The sequence below is a fragment of the Poecilia reticulata genome, linkage group LG20 (assembly GCF_000633615.1).
Source record: "Poecilia reticulata strain Guanapo linkage group LG20, Guppy_female_1.0+MT, whole genome shotgun sequence".
NCBI classification, from domain to species: Eukaryota; Metazoa; Chordata; class Actinopteri; order Cyprinodontiformes; family Poeciliidae; genus Poecilia; species Poecilia reticulata.
Window position 1 is genome coordinate 13,989,437 of NC_024350.1, and position 19,679 is coordinate 14,009,115.

A 19,679-nucleotide genomic window follows, 5' to 3' on the forward strand; every position below is an offset into this window, starting at 1 on the left:
ACAGAAAAACCAGAAAGATCCAGAGCTGAAAGAGAAGTCAAGAGTGTATGTGTGTTACAGTGACTTAAATATTAAAACACAAATCTCTTAAAAAAAAAAAAAAAAAAAAAAAAACCTTCACTTGCAATTTTACCACTTGATATGGAGTCGATTATTTTCAAACACATGCAGCATGCGTGGATGTGCAAACACACACAGCGTCCAAACTAAAACCAGATCCACAACACAAGAGGGAACCCTCTAAAAACAACCATCAACAAATGCAGCATTGCATAACAACTGCCAAACTAAATCTCAATGTGAATCATATCCGTCATTACTGGTGAGGTAACAGCTACCACTATTAACCCCTTATTCAAAAGTCCGTATTCGCCCAATGACAATACGACACGGACCAAACAGACAGCAGCGTTCTTACCCGTATCGGAGCCTTTAGGCCGAGGATTACACTGCTTGTACCCTTGACAGCTCCTCATCTCCATGAGCTGCGCGTGGAGCGAGTTCAGGACGTCCCGATCCACAGCGTAAACTGCGTTTGTCAGCTGCGAATACAGTTTAAACATGCAAAGACATTTACATTTTGTCTGCTTGTCCCATGTGTGCTTTTTTTTTCTCTCTCCTGGAACTTGGTAGAAAATGACAAGTCATAAATTCTCAAAACTTAATTGCTTTGAAATGTTAAAAACAGTAAGGACCTGGTGAATAGAGCTTCAGAATAATAATATCGAGTCTTTTGGCTACAACTTTTGAAAAAGTCTTCACTGTGATTTCAGATTAAACTACAATAATCTTCTTAACCTGTAGAGAATGTTCCTAGGATCTTGAGGTGTTGAGACCAAAAACTGTTTACACAGGGCTCTTCAACCTACCAACCTGTATCATCTTAAAGGTTGGAAGGCTTTTGAAATGAGCCAATTCATCATTGCTTATAACTTCTCTTTCCTTCTTCTTGAGATGTTACATGTGAAACAATTTAAGAAAAAGCAGCTGCTTCCAACCAGGGATATTTTGTTGACTGATTTTATTTGTTTTTATTCTATTATCTCCCCAAACTTAAAGTAGTGCTTTAAAAAAAATAGTTTTACATTCTGACTGGCTGTGTTATGAAATCAGGCACTTTTTTTCCCCTCCAGATTCCTAACATCACCTGATGTTATCACTAGCTGCAGGCAGATGCTCTGAGCAAATTTCTGATGGAATCAGTAAAAAAAAAAAAAAAAAAAAAAAAAAAAAAAAAAAAAAAAGAAGCAAGAAGAGAAGCCTGATCAAATCTAAAACAAGCTTGAACATCGTGTCGAGATCTGGTTGCAATTTTTTTTTTCTTCCTCCTCTGTAATGCTTGTCATTTTTGTCAGCTGCTGCGTGAGGATCCTGACAAGTTTCTGTTTTCTATCTTATACCTCTGACATGCTCAAACAGACTTAATGATTTTACATAACTTTTTTTTTTTTTGGATCAAATGTAGGAAGCCACCCAAAGGCCTGGGCAAGAAATGATAACTGCAACCAAATGACAACTGCTAAAGCTTTGGCAGGACATCCCTCATGCCAAAACAATATGACCGTGTCAGGAAAGACAGAAACCTGCAAAGATGGTACAGAAAAAGAGGCGACAAAAACTTATTACGGGTGTCATGCACATCGTATCAGTTTTATGTCTTGTGGTTCAGCTGATGGCTCACAACTGGATAAACTTGGAGTTCATTATTGTTCAACTCCTAACACCACAATCTTGATATGGTCAGACTTTTAATCAGACGATTGAGTTAAGATTCTGAATAGCCACTTCCACGTTGAAATTTTTCTTGCCACGTGATTTTGGCAATTCAGTGTTTTTGCTTCCGTTTTTGATCATCAAAAACATTAGTGTGATAATACTTGAGCTCTTGACTATTTCTAATTATCAGTCCTAATGAGAAGTAAATAAACTTTGTCATCAACCTGCTTAGTCTCTGTGTTTAACCGCTTCAAAAAGCCAGGAATATCTTCAATAGGTTACCTGGCACAAAAAGGCATGCTCACATGTACAGAACGAAAAAAAAAAAAAAAAAAAAAGCTAACTGCTTCTCAACATGATGGACTGTGAAACCGTTTCAAACATCAAACAGACGTTTTTTTTGGTAGATCTAGCCAAGAATCCAAAGGTTAAAACAAGACAGCAATTGTGCAATACTATTTTAAAATTCTTTTGGAGTCACAACGGCAACACAGAACGATGATCTTCACGCACCTGGTACGGGTCACTGTTGAGATCAAAGTATTCCAGGAAGCCGGTGGAAAACTCACAGAAGAGCGTGTTGTGGGTCTCGTTGATGGTTCTCAGGCACCAGTAGGTGTTGTTGTTGGAGCTGGTGCAAGCACAGAAGGCACCCACTGCAAGGCAATCGACAGCGTCGTATAAATACCAGAGCACGCAAAAGGCCAGGTGTGGAACGAGTTAAACAGTCATACGTGTGGTTTTGTACACATACATGTCCAGAAGGGAGCGGTCTGCCAGTGGTCGTTGTTATGTGTAAAGCAAGTGAGGCCTGGCAGACTGCAGTCGTCTCCCTTCCTCTGGCGCTTCTTCTCCTTCCTCTCCTTCTTCCTGCGCCGGATCTCATTATACAGCTGGGTCTTCCCTTCGATGTCGTGTGTGGTCTCCCTGTCGAATAGCAACGAGACACAATTTTTTATTTTTTATTTTTTAACCGTGACGCAATCGTGACTTTAGCGCCGACCCTTTCTGGTGCCAGTAACCACAGCGATGGGAGACGCAGAGGGGACTTCCAGAAGGCACCACACCGTGCTGGGGTAGGACAGCCTGTTTACGCTTATGGCTAAGGCTCTCAGTTTGACCAGTTCTGCCCAGGATGACATCCTATCCACAGTCTTCCTGTCCTCCCTCCCTCCCAAAAAACAGACAGACACTGCTGGAAACAGCTGCTTTATATCGGCATAATCACAATCCCAGAGCTTCACGGTGGAAGTTGATCACTGCGTTTGATGGACGTTCTGATTTCTCCTCTGTTGAATCATTTGATTCTTCTATGCAACTCAATCACTTCCAGACACACACACACACGCACGCACGCACGCACGCACGCACGCACGCACGCACGCACGCACGCACGCACGCACGCAAGCACACAAGCACACAAGCACGCAAGCACAAAGCAATCCGCAGCAAAACATGTGCTTTGTCATTTAAACTCAATTCAGGAACCAAACATTTAAACAACTTAATGGATGGTATGATGGTTCAGAAACTGGAGAGTCCCTCAAAGGGCAACAAACACGAACACACACTGGATGAAGTGATCTACGGCCTGGTTAAGCAAGTTTGTTTCTGTTTCTTTAATAATCACAAAAACAATAACAGAAACTCACTTGAATGGATGGAGCTGATCATTCCTGCCCTTCAGTCTCTCTCCCTTGTTTCTGAGGCCTTTGTTAAAATAGCTGGATTTACAAGCAGAGGAAAAGAGCAACGATGGGAGGAAAAAGAGCAATCAAATGGTAAGAAACATGACAACTACATGAAACCATCAACAACTGAAGACTTGCTCCAGTAATAAAGTTAGATGAAGAATTAGTTTAAAGCTGAAACATAAACGACAAACCTCTTTCCACAGTCACAATCGTCTGGTCGCGTCCTTTTCAGATGGCCTCTGACTTCTCGAAGGTTTTTAATTTTGTCTTGAAGGGCTTCAATCTGAAATGTAAGAAAATATGTAGCCGGGAGTTTTAAGTTGTCATTTAAGTAAAAAAAAACAACAACATGCAATCAGACAGCTTACCTCCTGATCAACGTAGCTCTTATGATCTTTCCAGGCCTTGGAAGACTGGTAGATTTCTCTCTCACAGTGAATGCTGTCATTCATCAGGATGTAGCACCTACAAAATGTTCCAAGAAAATGCATAAACCACCCTGCAAAAAGCAGTCAATGTGAAACACCTCGGTAATAGGCTTACTTGTGGGTAACTTTCACAGAGTTCAGGTATCCCACCGCGTTGGTATCATCCGCCAGCATTTCCTCCGACCCGTCATCAGACCCCAAATCGTACTCTGGGTCCTCTGAGGCGTAGTGTCGCTTTGAGATGCTGCGGCGGCGGATGCCGGACTGGTCATCTGCTTGCAGGTCGATGTCGTAGATCTGGCCCTCAAATTCCACAGACAGCGATCGAGCAGGCCGGGTGTGTACAAAACGAGGGCGATAACCTGAAAGCCGCCAAGAAATTAAGAGTCGCGCAGTTGTTGTTTTGGAGAACCGAGTTCACAGTAAAAATTTGCAAAAGCAGAGTCGTTTCTGTTTGTTGCTTATAAAAAGCCCAGATTTTCCTGGTATTAATCGTTTGGAACCATCTCAGTGCCGCTTTAAAAGTGCAACACATTGCAGGAAGCTGTTGGAAGATTATTTACTTTATTCTCTTTCCATGGAGAAAAGATCATTTTGACACCTTTAAGCAAATATGGAGTAATCTAGCTAGAAACATAAAAACACCCTAAACAAGTGAAACCTTAACTGAATACACTGAACATATATTCTTTAAAACACAATTTGTGATCTGTGAAATCTTTTATTCTGTATGTGAAAACATGATATATCGTGTGTATGTGAGCTTCAGTTTTTCCATCAGCTTCTGTACTTTAATTTAAAGTATACAACATCCTAAATGAAGAACAGAAATTCTCCTTTTCCATGGATATTAGAAATTTTTTTTCTAAAAATGTGTGATCCGTGTCTATAGTTGGAGGAACAATAATCCAAATTAGGCCTGACTCGTTAGATTTTTAGTTGGAACTGGTCAAAGAGACGAAACATATTTCTCAAATTCTGCTTGATAAGTCATTGTTTTATAATGAGGATGGAAACGATAATGCAGAGGCCTGCACACATAGTGTCATAAAACACATGCTGACACCGAGAACCAAGTGTGCCAGGGGGCAGAGATGGATTAAAATAATCAGTGACCAGTTGGAAAAATAACGACAGATTTATTTGGTAGCCTTATTTTGGTCAATCAACACAAGAGGGCAGCATATTTCTCAAATTCAAAGCTCTTGCAAAAGCGCAAACCAGAACTGTTATTGGATGATTGCTTCTTCCAAGCACTGACTCATTTAAGAGCATAAATAATCAGTTCAAAAAAATAAAAAAATCAAGTTCTGGAATTTACAGTGTAACAAAACAAAAATATATCTCTAAACCAAAACAAGTCAATAAAGTATCTTAAGCAGATACACCTGGTTCTTTATTGTTAACATAATGTCTTTTTGATTTATTTACATTAGATAACAGGTATGTGGTACTCACGCTGTCCTCCTGAGGAGAACCGTCGTTGGGAACGCCGATCGGCTCTGGTCGGTTTGTACAAAGGGTCCTCACAGTCGCACGCTTTCTCTCTGTTGTCATAACTGCTGGGGGGTCTTAGGCTGCGAACTCTCTTTCTGGGCCCTTCCTTAGAACCACCTTTACACTTCTGGATCCTCCACTTCCCTGTCATCTCCTCCACGCAGTGCCATTTCTGCCAACACCCAAAGCGGAAAGGGGCACTGAGAACAATTTGTACAGCTATTTTTGTTTAGCAATTTCGGATTTTTAAACAATCTGGAATGATTTTAGAGGTTCGTTTCCTCCGGCATTTCAAGTCTCAGTTTGTGGATGAGATTGGCATCCTAGCGCTGCAGCAAAAATAAACCAAAAAAAAAAAAAAACACCGCATGAGATGAATTAGGCTCATTTGGTGTCTGTAAAACAAAGAGGAAACCCCAATCACTCTCGCACCAGCCGTGTCCGTGCGTCACTAACGCAATTGTGTAAATAAACTCCCACACATTTTGGCTACATCATCGGCACCTTTCTTAAAAGGCATTCCAGTAGGAAATAAAGCTTTGGAGACTGATTAGGCCCCGGATAAAACCGGACCCAGACGTCTGCAGAGAGCAGCACAGGAGACCGGCGCTTAGTGTGGGAACAAGGGCACAAACAAAGACTTGTACGACAGATCGGGTTTCTTCTGGAGGAGCTTACGGGGCAGCAGCGGAGCGGTCATGTCAGAATCAGAAAAGATGCAAGGGAGAGGCACGCAATGTCGCCAGAGGATGAAAACAATCCGTCTCTCTTTATCCGCTCCTCTGAGTGCAGCCACTGTGAAGACTCAACGCAAGGCATGCATGTGTAGCTGCACCGGTGCATCAGCAGGACGGCAGAAGATGATGAGAAACGAAGAAGGATGGGAGCAGTTAGAGACGGCCTGATTTGCAGTTGGGACTGTTGGGCTTCCAGTGGATGTTATTTTACAGCCATCTGGGTTTGCAATTTAAGATTTACTCCACAGGATGCTTCCCGGTTTTATTTTGTTTGGAGTAGAAAGAATGATAATGCAACCTGAAGCGCGAAGGGCAAAGAAGTGAAGTGACTCAAACCTGCCATCCATGAACTCACCCCCCCCCCACGACAATACACGGGAAGATTAAAAAGGCTTTATTGCGTACAGCTGAAATGTTGCACCCACACACACCCGAGTTCAGCCGAAGCCGCTCCGTCGCTGCCTTTATTAATATTAAGTGATTGCTACACACACATTTATGTGGTCATAAAGTGGATCTGGGTTGAATTAGTCGGACCCTCAGAAAGTCTGCCCGTCCTTTTAACACTACCTGAAATTTGTAACAATTTGTATTTCTCTGGCCTGTCTGCTCCAGGGCCACTTACTGTACCATCTGGCTGTTTGGTCTGCCAGAAAATTAATGGCCGCAAGATGAAAAGCAAGTACCCACAAATTAATGGACCGCAAAACGGAGCAAAAGAGACCAATTATAAAGCAAGTGATGCACTTGTAAGTGGCTGCTTCGAGAGTGGCCCACAGATATCACCCACCACGAGGCAAGATGAAGACCATCTAAAAGTCCAAAAAAAAACATTTTTGCTGGACAACAGGGGAGCTTAGTTAGAATCTGCTTGTAGAAACTTCTTGATACGTTACTGTCTTTGCTTTACCTGTCCTGGCTGCTCGCAAGGTGTCTGGAGTTCGGCCAGCTGGCACGTTTCTCTGACCTTCTTGTACTTTGGAAGGCTGTTGGTCTGCTGAGTGCTCATGGAGTCATCCTTCTTCCTCAGGATCTTACTGCAGGAGAAAAAAATAAAGTAAAGAGCACAGACCTTGCAAACTATGTATGGTCTGTGCACATTTTTTTTATTTAAAAATTTCATATTTTGTTCAGGTTCAAATTACACCTTCTATCAGTTTCCCAAAAAAAATCTGGACATGTTGGTAAAAACAAAAACAAAAAAAAACTATTTGTTGTGTTGGGGAATTTATTTTATCTGTGTGTTCCACAGATTGTGAAGCGATAATGTGGTCGTGTCGACTGGACAGCGTGGAAAAGGACATCTACTTTTTTTGCTGGTATTTGTACCAACTCAGATCTGCTGTTTTTTAAAAACCTACAACTGTGACTCGTTAAATCAACTCTGAATTACACTCCACTGAATACAGACATCTTGTTCTTTTGACACCTTTAGTCTATAAAAGCTAATTACCGGTTTCAGTGCTGTGTTTGGCATTGAAAGCCCACCTAGTTTTGAAGCCATAGGGAACAAGTGTAAAACACTATTACATAAAAAGTGTACAGCCATAAAAAAAGAAGAAGAGGGGAATGGACTTTTGACTGGCTATTTATGAAATGACTGATTTAAATGCCAATGACATTCATTTGTCCAAGTAGAAAAAGTTTAGATGAAATATTTGAGTCAAAAATAAGTTAAAGTCACATTGTGGCAAATCAAAAACAAAGTGAGTCTTTTCCAGACTTTTCAAATATTAATAAAAGCATCATGTACGAGACAACTGATTAAATTGAGGGGTTCAATATCCTGCAAAAATGCTTTTCATCTAAAGAGTCTCGTCTCTCTCCACTGCATGATTTCATAGAGTTGGCTGGAGAATTGGTGATATGTTTTGTCTCTTTGTGCCTGACCGTCTAGACTTAGGGATTACATCTACATCAGTTTAGCATAAAGTTTAGCCTCAATCCCAGATTTTTTCTTATCCCCACCTTCTGCCAAAAGTGTTCTTAGCACCATGACAGAATGACAGCGGCGACAACAACCCGTTTCCAAAAGCACTACGACCGGTTTCTCATCCATTTCTCCCAACACCCGAGGGAAAGAATAGCCAACTTTCCCACACAAGCTTGGCTTTCGTCTCCTGACTTTCAGCCTGGGATGATTAGAGAGCAAACAGTTGTTGATGTCACTCCCTGACGACTGCATTATGCAGATGAGATTTTTTTTGAAAAAACACCGTCAGCTCCAGCTGTCTGCGATGGTACTGTAAGGTCATCCGAGGGTGTCGAATCACAGAGCATGTCACATGAGCAGAGCCTCACAGAACACATCAGCTACTGTGAGCGCACTGCTATCGAGTGAGGTTAATCTCAGCCTTTAGCTACAAGTGTTCCACCAGACAGACTTTGCAAACAGTGGGGATTAATGGAAGAGCTTAAAAATAAAAAGGCTAAAGGTCACTGCTGCGTTGTACGCCGTCTCAATCTATGTCAACGCAATTTAAGATTTACCAATGCGCTCAAGTAGATTTTTTTGCAAATGCAGGCAAGACATCATTTTAGTGGAAGAGTAGAGCCCAAAAGTAGCAATTTGAAGCAAAATATAACTTTTACGGACAAGCTCAAGAAGGAAAATGCTCCAGAAGGTGTGCAGAATATTAGAAATGAGATTTCAAAAGCTCTTCGTATAATCTGGCTTCAACTTGATTATTCCGCCAACTCTTTTAACCGCCCGAACCTTGCAAAGACTAGCTCCATGAGATTATCTTTGTCCCGTCAGTGCATCCATTAGATGAAACAAAAGATAATATATTTCGTCATTTCAGAAGAGATGAGAAATAAAGAACTAACAGAGCTTTGAAACAGACCTACAAAGTCATGTTTCAAATTTGTTGCAAGCAACGCAGGGCGTGCCATGCACAGGTAGAGGAAGGTGCTCTTGTCAGATGAGTCCAAATTTAAACTTCCTGACTCACAGGCAAAACAGCATGTGTGATGGAAAACTACCTCTGGAAATCACCCAGAATATAGTACCCCCACGGTGAAAAATATAGCGGTGGCAGCATAATTCTGTATGAACTCTTTTGTTTTAAACGGAAAACTTGTCAGAGGCAGCAAAAGACTTTTGACTGGGATAAAGGTTTAAGTTTCAACAAGACAATCAGAACAACAATGGGAAAGTGCCTGGCCAAAAATGTCCACTTCCAGATGTACAAACCTGGTAGAGACATCCCAGGAAAACGTTCAGCTGTAACTGGAGTAAAAGGTGAATCCACAAAGCATCGATTCAGCGATAGACATGAGGATAGTCAAAGAACGGATCATTTTCCTCTTACCACACAATTAAGTACTACTTTGTGTTAGTCCAAAAAAAAATAAAAAAATCATATTCTGTAGTTGTAACATGAGGAAAGGCAAAATAGTTCAAGGGTTATGCTAACTTTTGCAGAGCATGGTATTGTTCGTGGAAACAATTTAATGTCCTTTACTCATAAGTGTCAGCACCCTCTGCGTGAACTGCAATGATTGACCAGAAATCGCTTCACCCTTCGACTCGGGAAGGTAACAGCTTTGAGGAGACTGAAAAATCCAAACAGATTGCGGTCAGGAAATGGCTGAGAGATAAGTAGCAGAACGAGGCAGACGTATCGCATGAACAGGGAACATCCATTGAGCCCTTTTATTTAAACACGCTGTTAGTTTTATGTGACATACAATGTGCCTGTGGTGTGGACCCCAGCTTACCCTCGCTCCACCAGGAATGTATCTCTCCAGACTTTGGGTTTCCGGTTGGGTTTGAATCTGTGAAAACAAAACCGGACAAAGTTTATGGACTGCCTTTTGGAAACATTTTTATCTGCGGCAGCCTTCAGACGAAGCTCGCCAAGATTATGGAAGCTGATCACAACAGTCTTTTGGGGGTTAACGGTCTTTTGCTCTTCAGTTTTTCTGAGTCTCTGGAAGCATTTTAGTGGATTCATGTCAACAATAGATGCTTTGTAGCAGACAGATAATTTTGCACTCTCACTGTGCGCTGTTAGTACAGTGGTTTTTGTGGAGAAACACATGATTGAGCTTGCAAACAAATTCTGAAGAAACCTTAATAAAGTGAGACCACAGCGACTTGCAGCCAAAATCCCACAGCCAAAAAGGAAAAAAAATAAAATAAAAAGTCCTCCAAATTACTGGCTGTGTGCTCAGCTGGAGTAAATGTAATCACTCGTGTTGTGGAAATTTACATCTTGTTGGTAATGACCGATGAAGAGCATAGCTGCATGGATCACGCAAACTGTACAGTTATTGTTCAAAACGGCTATTAAGGCACGACTTTAGCTGTACAGACCTGTTGCCAGTCCGCTCCTGTTCCAGCAACTTAAGGATGGACTTTCCATCCATATCTGGGGGGGTGTCGAGTCCGGCGATGTGGAGAATTGTGGGAGCTAGGTCGATGTTCAGCACCAAATGGGGGTTTCTGAAGAAGCGCACGCACACAGAGGCCCCAACATTAAAGCAACAATTTCCGAACCAAAAATAGAGCAAAATAGAAATAACGCGGGCCGATCGGTACTCACACTGCCCCTGGATCCACATTTGGTCCCCTCAGGAAGAACGGCACCCGGATGTCAAAATCATACGGCATCGACTTTCCCTTGACTAACCCAAACTGACCAATGTGGTAGCCGTGGTCTGCTGTATAGATGATATAGGTGTTGTCTAGCTCGCCAGTTTCCTCCAGCATGTCATAAACCTGCAAGTGCAGCACGGTAAGAGAAAGCACTGTTCGCTTTGCAAAACATTTTAAGGATCACACTCACCTTCTGCACGGACTCGTCCACAGACAGAAGAGTCTGCAGCCTTTTCCGGTGCAGGAAGTTGGTGAACTCCATGTGGATTGGCTTCATGGGGCCCGTGTACTGCATGATCCAATGCTTGTCCATGTTTGGGGCGTAGTTATAGCTCGGGGTACTTCAAGGACACACAGAAGAAGAATTTTTTAAAAATCTACAAAAAATTTCCCAACCATCACCTCGCATTGAAATATGAATACCTGTCTGAGCAACTTGCAAGTTGAAAGAGAACATTTAGCAATGCCAAAAAACACCTGTCTGCTACTTTTTACAAACTCCTGTTCAGCAACAGGTGCCACAGTCGTCCACTGTGTTTGACACGCATCGGTTGCCACGCCGTTTGTTGACAGAAATGTCTTCGCACTTCTGCAAGCCAGCGCCTTCGCTGTTTTTCCACACCCCTCTCCGAACATCTCTCCTCTCGCACAGAGACGAGAGTCTCCTTGCTCGACTGCGCTTTTGGCACAGATGGGTCATTTGAGGGCTGGCACATGCTTATGAAAATAATAGGCCCCAAAGTCAAGTTTGCAACAAGTTCTGGAGCAAGAACTCAATAAGTCACGGTCATTTGAAGGGGCAGAGCGTAACGGGACGGGATAAACAGAAAGAAAAGAGGGAGAATAACTCATATTTATTGCAGAAAAGCTGCAAATCTGTTTGTGGGATTTAGTAGAAAATTAAGAAGAGGGATGGAGGGTGCAATGCAGCACTGCGCCTGCAAGGTTTCTAGAACAGGACACGCAGGCAGCTGCATAAAAAGCTCTAGAAAACAATCGGTGGTGTTGGATTAACTCCTCCTGTCAAAGTGTAATTTCCTCTCCGAAATAGTTCTGAATATCAAAACTCTGATACTTAATAAAGCTCTGCTATGAGAGCCCCTATGCTTTCACTGACTGAGCTGCCTTCTGTCCTCTTCTCCTTAGGCCTGCTTTGTAAGATGGGTGAACTCTTCACCCACTTAGCAGGCAGTATAATAAGCCCCACAAAAAGGCTTGTCTCTGGGCAATCGGCCACCAAGGTATGGGGCCCTGAGCACCAGGGAACAGGAATGCAGAGGTCAGTGGGATGAAGTCGGTCTGTAGGAGAGGTCACACCTGCCACCAAAGGACATGCGTACAGCGGCTTGCAAAAGTATTCACACCCTTTTAGATTGTTCACGTTTTGATACGTTACAATCAAAAACCTGCAGAGGTTTGTATTAGGCGTTTAGGTGACACAAACGTCTGCATAACTTTGTAAAGGAAGGAAAATGGCCTTCAAATTTCTTTTAAAATATTAATCGGGGTAGTGTAACATCACTTTGCCATTGTATCTCTATATAAGATCATGCCCAAACAAATGACCTTCAGAAGTCACATCACTGTGAACACACCATGAGAAAGTGAAACATGGCGGTGGCACCATTATGCTGCGGAGACGGCGTTCTTCAACAGTGCTAGGACAGCTGGGCAGGATCTGGTAGGAAGATGAATGGAGGCCTCAGAAGGCTTGTGAATGTGGTCCAAGTCACCCTTCTGGCAGGAAATCCCTGATAGTTAGAACTACGATGGAATATTTCATATTTAAGCATCGACATGTCAAAGTCGAGATTCAAAAACCAAGTGAGAGTCTACGGCCAGATTTGAAGATTAACGGTTACACATAATTTCATTCCAAATCTGAGTGAGTTTGATCTATTTTTCCAAAAAGAAGAAATGGAAAAAGCATCTGTTTTTAAGAGTTGGTTATGCAAAGAGAACATTTTGAAACCAATATATTATTTGTCAATCACGCAAATGATATAATTTGTCAATCAAGCCAAAACTCCTAATAAAATACACTGAGGTCATAATGCAACAGAATTTGATAAAGAGATATAAATGCTTCTGAAAGGCCCTACAGCTTTAGTTGGGTTTTAAAACAAACTCAAACACACATGAAGGTCGGCGGCTTCTCAGTGAGGCAATTTGTTCATATGCGATTAGAATTACTGTCCCTCCCTCCCTGCTATCACAAGACATGCAATTCAGCAACCGCATTACATGTCTAGCACTTAAATGGGTCTCAACTTGGCTACATCTAAAGAGCTAGGTGAAAACACCTTAAGTGAGGAATGTTAATAACATTAACACGGAACCCTCCACTGCTATTGCAGCTGTCAGAAGTACAGACACTCGTTTGATTTACGAGGCAGCTCCTCCTTCACTGCCACGCAGTCTGTTCCCAACCCTGCGAGAAAACACGCTGGCTGCCTGCATCATGCATGTGCTGCAAACATTAAATACCTCTGCACTGACAGAGGGCAGGCTGCCTTGCAGACGAAACGAACTGGAACAGTGTCAAAAATTTGTCTTTTTGTTCAAGACAATTTCCAAGAGTGGAAAAAAATGATTTGCCTCATCTGATGAAAGCAAATAAATGAATAAACAAACACCCACCCATGCAAACCACCTGTGGTCTCCATAGTAACCACACCACATACAAAACACCTACATACAATCACTGGGACATCCCTTTCAGTCACCCATGCCCCCCCGGCCCCCCCTCGAGTTCCACCCCCGTCGCACAGAGGCACCAGCTAAAAATAAATTAATATTGTCACAAAGGGTGTTCCAAAGCACACAATGCATTCCTCGCATCCCAGGAGCCACGGGGAGAGACGACTGATTGATATGGACAAGGTCAGGAAGTTCTTTAGGGATAAAAGTGAACAGGAAGCCAGGGGGGGAGGCAGACAACGAGATAACAGAGGATGGAAATATGGAGGGAGAGGTAAATAGAGCAACGGAAAGCGATATATATCGGTGGCGAGACAAGCAAATGTGAGTAATGTGGGAAGACAGAAAGTGAGAGTAAGTCACACAGAGCACAAAGGAAAGGAAGTGGTAGTATTCTGTTGGAAATTCAGAGGGCCCACCATGAGAAAGTAGGCCACACAGCCACTGGGACAGAATTCATTGCCTAGTCTAAAGGGGCGAGCTGCTCGCTTGGTACAAGCATGGCGTTATGATAAATTGTGATATGATCCGCTCCGCTGGTATGCCCCCCCGGTGTTCTCAAATGATAAATCATTTCGAGCTCATGCCTTCCCCATCTTCACTTGTTGGAGCTTCAAAGAAACCTGTCATCCCCAGTAGATTGAGAACCTTTACTACTGTCATCATGTTTGACACACCTCATTTTATAAAAAAAAAAAACAAAAAAAAAAAACACCAAGTGTTAAAGAGAAAACGCTAAGATCCAATTAGCGAAGCATGTTGGGTCAAACCCCATGGAATCCCGTCTATGTCTGAGGAAACACTGCTATAAAATTCTTACCACCCACATAATGATAGCTTTTTTTTTATCCATGTTTTTTTTTCTTAGAAAGAAACATCTAAATGCATAAGATAAAAAAAAAATACAGCAATGTTCATACCACCATCTTTGGGCTTCAGCTGTGATGTTAGAATTAGTTTTAAAGTGTCGGGGGATCAAACTGAAGAAATATTGAATTGTGAAAAGGACAGAGCAGTGGAGCCTGAAGGCAGATACCTTTTAAAAATTCCTTTGAAACAGTTAGAATTCCTGTGTATTCCAGATACTGTAAATCATTTTCTTTTACGTCATTAACTTTTTCTGATTATGTTGAAAGTTTAACAGCGACATGTTCAGGAGAAAGTGTGACAGACATAGCAGAGCAAAAATGGTAAAAATGACTCACCAATATTGCGATTTCATGCAGAGTAAATAATAGTTTGAATATAGGCCATGGTGTCATTTCTCAACATCTCTGTTTGCTGCCAACAGTATTCTTAAAAAAAAGAAACCTAAACTTTGGAAAGTTGGGGGTTTTTTCTTGCCAGCAGACAAAAGGTGCCAAGGCATTAGATTGTTTGTTTGTGTGGGCAAGGGCTTAAAGAGCTTGAATTTATCAAAGGGTGTACTAATAACATCCGAGGTTGCCTTGGAGATTTTATACTTTGACAAAAGCAGCAGTTTCTTTGTACCCTGCGTCGTCGTCTTGTGAAGGGCTTTTGCTTCAAAGGGGATCAGAACCAGAGTAGTATGACAGGCGTTAGAATACGTTCTAATCTTAACTTGTCTTTGAGTTATTTTGTGTGATGTGTTCATGTTTTCTGACTGGCTTTCGCTTTGTTTAATATTATGCATGCATGTTGTACTGCAGTTGTCCACTGGGGGCAATGAGAGCGAGTTATTTCGTGTAGGCAGCACTGTTCTGAAGAAGAAGTTGAACCTGGAAATTGGCAATAAAGCGAACACGGCTATCTGACCAAAAGAAGTGTGGTTCATTGTGTACTTGAGTACAGAACAAGAAAATGCAACAACAAGTACTAAAGGTGGCGAATCACTGCATAGTGCAATAATAAGAGGCGTTCCTCAAAGCCATTCTGTTGTAATTGATTTGGGAACAGTTGATGATTTGAGAGTCAGTCGAACTTACATATGCTGTGAAGCATTGGGGAAGTGCTCGGCATACTGCGGGGCCGAGTCTTCTGGTCCATGAGGGGCGGCGTGGCTGATGACCATCATCACAGGACGGTGAGGGTATATCTTCTTGGACATTCGGAAGAAGCTGATGCTGTCGTTGGTGATCAGATCTGTGAAATAATCCTTCAAAAAGAGGAGCGAAATGAGTAAAGCTACTGGGTGCAAGCGGGCTAGAAAGGCATCATTTAGAAAACAAATGGGGGGATTGAAGCAAAAATCCTAAACAGCACGAGCTTTTATAAATCTCATTTGCAGTCCAATCACTATGACATGTTGCTTTTCCTGGTCCAGTCATTTTCAAATAAATTAAGAGGAGCCAGTAGGGATATGAAGTGAGGCCATTGAGTGCAGTACAGCAGCAATCTGTCGAGTCAACAGCTGGCAGCTTGCCTGTGTGTGTGTAAATGAGTGAGTGTGTGAGCTGGAGTCTGTGCGAGCATGTGTACACTGCATATTGGCTGCTGCCTCATCAGTGAATCTCTGCACTATCAAATGTGACACCACTTGATGGTGAGCGAAGCTTGGCGCTTTCAAATGGTATGCTGTTATGGCAGATCCCACCCTCTACTCCACTCTGAACTTTTCATTCTGCTTCTGCCACTTGGGTCGTTTCTGGCCTGCCCAGTGAACGTCTTCCCGCTCATAAATGATTACTTTTGATGATAATTGGAGCACAAAACCTGAGACGGAAATGTAAAATAAATAACCCTTAATCAGGGTTTTGGTATATTTTTTTATGTCAAAATCGAATGCTTTTGCAAATACAATGAATTATGGGAAATATTACTACAGCAGTCAAACTTTTTATATGGTCTCTGCAAAAATTAAGGCAAGGACGGATGGATGGACAGATAGATTTTCTGTTATTTTCCAGACTGCATGGGGAAAACCTGCCATTTCCAATGAGATGTGCTGAAGGAGACAAAATGATTTCCTTCCCGAAATTGAGATTTTTTTCCAGAAATTGGTAATTGTAAAGATAGAGCCCAGCTAAAAGAGTGAAACTAACTGTGAAGAGCTCACGCCCTCCTCACAATGTGAAATAGTCACAGCAAGCATGTCAAAGCCGGGCCATTTTACTGAAACCTTTATTCCAGTCAGGGTGGAGTCCGGTCTTATTTTTACCTTCGCTGTCAGCAACACCCTCAGCTAAAATAAAAATAGGATTAGCAGAGTTTCAAATAGCCAACTAACAGTCCTATCTGTAGTCTTGTCATGCTGCTGCTGCTGCTGCTGCTGCTGCTGCTGTTGTTGCCCGACACCAAACACATGGAAGGGACTGCACGGCTAAGAACAAACACTACGACAGATTTCCCAGAAATGTCAGAAGTGGGTTTGGCTGATGCGTCTTCTCTTTATTATTACGGTCTTATTTTATAGTCAGTCCAGTTTTAAAAGCCTGGCAGGTACACATGCCCGTAGAGGATGAGGATTACGTGCACATGGCAAAAGCACTGCAGTGCCCTGCAGCGCTGCCAGCAAGTAAAATCTGAGCCCCTGATGCTAAAGGGCTCTGGCAGGTCAACAGGAAGTGAAAGTGTCATGGGGAATGCCTGGCCAAGAGCAATAAAATAGTCACATGAGTGGTGATTATCCGTCTTCACATTTGGAGCTGGCAGTGAAATAGTAAGAATTTGTTAGCACTACTCCTTTGTAAGAAAAGACCGTCGATACAGGACGGCGTTACTGCATCGAATTTACAAGATTTGCGCAGGAAGGGTACGGAGCGAGACTTGTGCAAGCTTTCATGACATCAGTGTGCCACATGTGGATTGGAAGACTTCCCCGTTTAAAAAAAAAAAAAAATTATGGCTGTTGTTCTAGTGTCATGGAATCTGGGTAAAAGAAGTCCACGGGCAACACGGACAAAGAAAACATTCCCATCAGAGCGGCGTCAACTTGAATGAACTCCTTTCCCTACAGACAGAAACTCAGATGGGGTCTAACTGATTTAAACCACTCAGGATGAACAAGTCGCACTGCAGCCAAGCCATCCCGTGCGGACTCCCTCGGCGCTCCGGAAAGAGCAGCGTTGCCAGGCGGTGGGTGTGAGCAGTAAATTGCAAATATGAAGTCTGTTTGGTTCTAAACCACGATTTGATCACCATGTAAATGTCGTGTAAACACATCGGTCTCTGCTTTACACCTCAGTCCAAAGTTGGCAGAGAAACGGCAGCTCAAACACTTACTTGCTCATCTTTTTTTTGTTTATCCATAACTGTACAACCCGAGGAGATACTGGCATGGCTCTGTGAAAACAAACTGAAAGCTCCTAAAACATTTGAGAAGGGGGGGGGATTATTGCAGGAGACTGTTTGCAGTGTAACCACAGTTCATCTTGTGAAATCGACACTGTTGAGTTGAAATTTCCCTTCCTATTTTACTGTGGTATTTTCCTGCAAAGTCATTTTGCAAAACTGCACAGCTTGACACAGGAAAAACAGAAAAGGAGGCAGACAAAAATAGATGAAACAACCACTAACCAAAGAGGCATTTATTGCAAGCAACTTTGTCTTCCCATAAAGCTGCATCTATTTTACACCGTCTAGCTGTTAAGGGTTAGGTGCATCTAAAGGCGTGCCACAAAAAGAGGAGACACCACCTCATCCCAGCTCATTCCCTATAATTCACAATACAGAATTCCCTTCAGTCTGAAAAATGACACAATATTAGTTGGAGGGCTTCTCTGCGTTTATAAGAGAGTGCAACCTAACATTTGTCAAGCAAAGGCTTTATTTTAAGTCATAAAGTGCAAAGAAATTGGTGTGAGATAATGAGAACACATACCTTGGCATAGTCAGCGCCGTGTTTCTCCTTGAATCCGTTCCGACAGACAGTGTAATTATAGAAGCGGGAATTTTTGATCAATCCGACCCATTCACGCCACCCAGGCGGAATGTAGCTGCCGTTGTACTCGTTGAGGTATTTGCCGAAAAAGGCTGCAGAGACGGGGAAGCACAGAGAAGAGAGTTGCTTTAAATACAGTGTTTAACGATGAGTTCATGCCTTCAGCTCCTTTGTAGTTCTTTATGGGTTTTCTGCGTCTCCGTCTGTGCGGATGCCTGACATGAGGTTCGTCTCTTTGCCTCTCGAAACCTTAATGTGTCCTGATCCGATCCAAAGTATCCAATCCCATTCAAGGTCTTTTCGAATAATTGGATTCAAAGACCACACCTAGCTTGTACTGTTGTTTTATGTCATTCGCGGCCAAGGCACATGCAGCAGAAATGTACTCTGCCAGTATAAAAAAAAAAAAAAAAAATCAGATTACTGTCAACTGCACAGATACAGAACTGTTTGAGAGTTTGCAACCAATATTTTTTATAGTATGAATGTCAACCATGTCATCAACGGTAAGAGAGACTGTATTGGCTGCTGCAACTTCCCATCTGTTGTCTTCAAATTGCCAGACACACTGTAATTGGAGATACGTCAGTGTGTAGGGAGGAAGAGTAGTGTTTTAATTAGCAGTTAAAACACTACTAATTCAGCCTTGTGACATTCAAAGCAAACCCACCTCCAAAAACAGTTAAAGCCATCTAGAGCCGACCAAAAGTCTGGGAGATTAGAACGGTAAGTGCACCAACCTGTCCTGTAGCCTGTGTTGTTGAGGTAGACCGCAAAGGAGCGTGGCTCATGCCGCGCTTGCCAAGATGGGGAGGAACAGTTCTCGTTGTTGGTGTAGGTGTTGTGGTTGTGGACGTACTTTCCCGTCAGCATGGACGACCGTGACGGGCAGCACATCGGCGTGGTGACAAAGGCGTTGATAAAACTTGTGCCGCCGTCTTCCATTATCTTTCTGGTTTTGTTCATCACCTGCAGAGATCCTGAGAGGACAAAGGAAGGTTACCTATATTTCTCATTTATTTGTACTCTGAGTTCAATTTACTTTTAGAGGATTATACAGTACCTATATAAAAAAGTATTCTTTGTGGCTGGACATGAAAAGGGCCCCGTCAAGTCGGGAACATAAAAAATTATATTTATATTTTTAATCAGTTGTCCTTATTTTTGTTGAAATCAGATTTTACTTTGAGATTAAACAGGACTCTTTTGTAAATTGGTCAAAAAAAGCTAAATTTTTTTTTTTGATTTGTCAGAGCAATAAAAAGGCTCAATCATTCAAAGAGATGAATACTTTTTTATATTTTATAGGTACTGTGCAGGTAATCCTTTCTGGCTCGGTTTTCTCAGACTAAACCTAATTGAAATGCGGCAGCTGAAAAACCAGATGGTCATTCCCTACTGGTTTATGGTCTGCGTTTAATATTTAATGTAAAGAAGGAGACCATATAAATCTGAAGGCAGATA

The 19,679-nt window shown here is 42.3% G+C and overlaps 1 protein-coding gene across 4 annotated transcripts in view; it reads right to left on the minus strand.

The window, feature by feature from the left end:
• The window catches only part of sulf1 (sulfatase 1), an 82,935-nt gene that overhangs the window by 6,645 nt on the left and 56,611 nt on the right, over positions 1–19,679 (minus strand). For all 4 annotated transcript variants that reach the window (XM_008396343.2, XM_008396344.2, XM_008396346.2 and 1 more), the window contains exons 4-19: positions 18,956–19,195; positions 18,156–18,307; positions 15,322–15,491; positions 10,866–11,016; positions 10,623–10,798; positions 10,394–10,522; positions 9,796–9,852; positions 6,983–7,109; positions 5,297–5,507; positions 3,954–4,200; positions 3,779–3,875; positions 3,602–3,693; positions 3,369–3,440; positions 2,471–2,643; positions 2,230–2,372; positions 419–542 (exon numbers count right to left, since the gene is read on the minus strand). In XM_008396343.2, the coding sequence (XP_008394565.1) occupies positions 419–542; positions 2,230–2,372; positions 2,471–2,643; positions 3,369–3,440; positions 3,602–3,693; positions 3,779–3,875; positions 3,954–4,200; positions 5,297–5,507; positions 6,983–7,109; positions 9,796–9,852; positions 10,394–10,522; positions 10,623–10,798; positions 10,866–11,016; positions 15,322–15,491; positions 18,156–18,307; positions 18,956–19,195 (2,361 nt within the window). The remainder of the gene's footprint in view (positions 1–418; positions 543–2,229; positions 2,373–2,470; positions 2,644–3,368; positions 3,441–3,601; positions 3,694–3,778; positions 3,876–3,953; positions 4,201–5,296; positions 5,508–6,982; positions 7,110–9,795; positions 9,853–10,393; positions 10,523–10,622; positions 10,799–10,865; positions 11,017–15,321; positions 15,492–18,155; positions 18,308–18,955; positions 19,196–19,679) is intronic.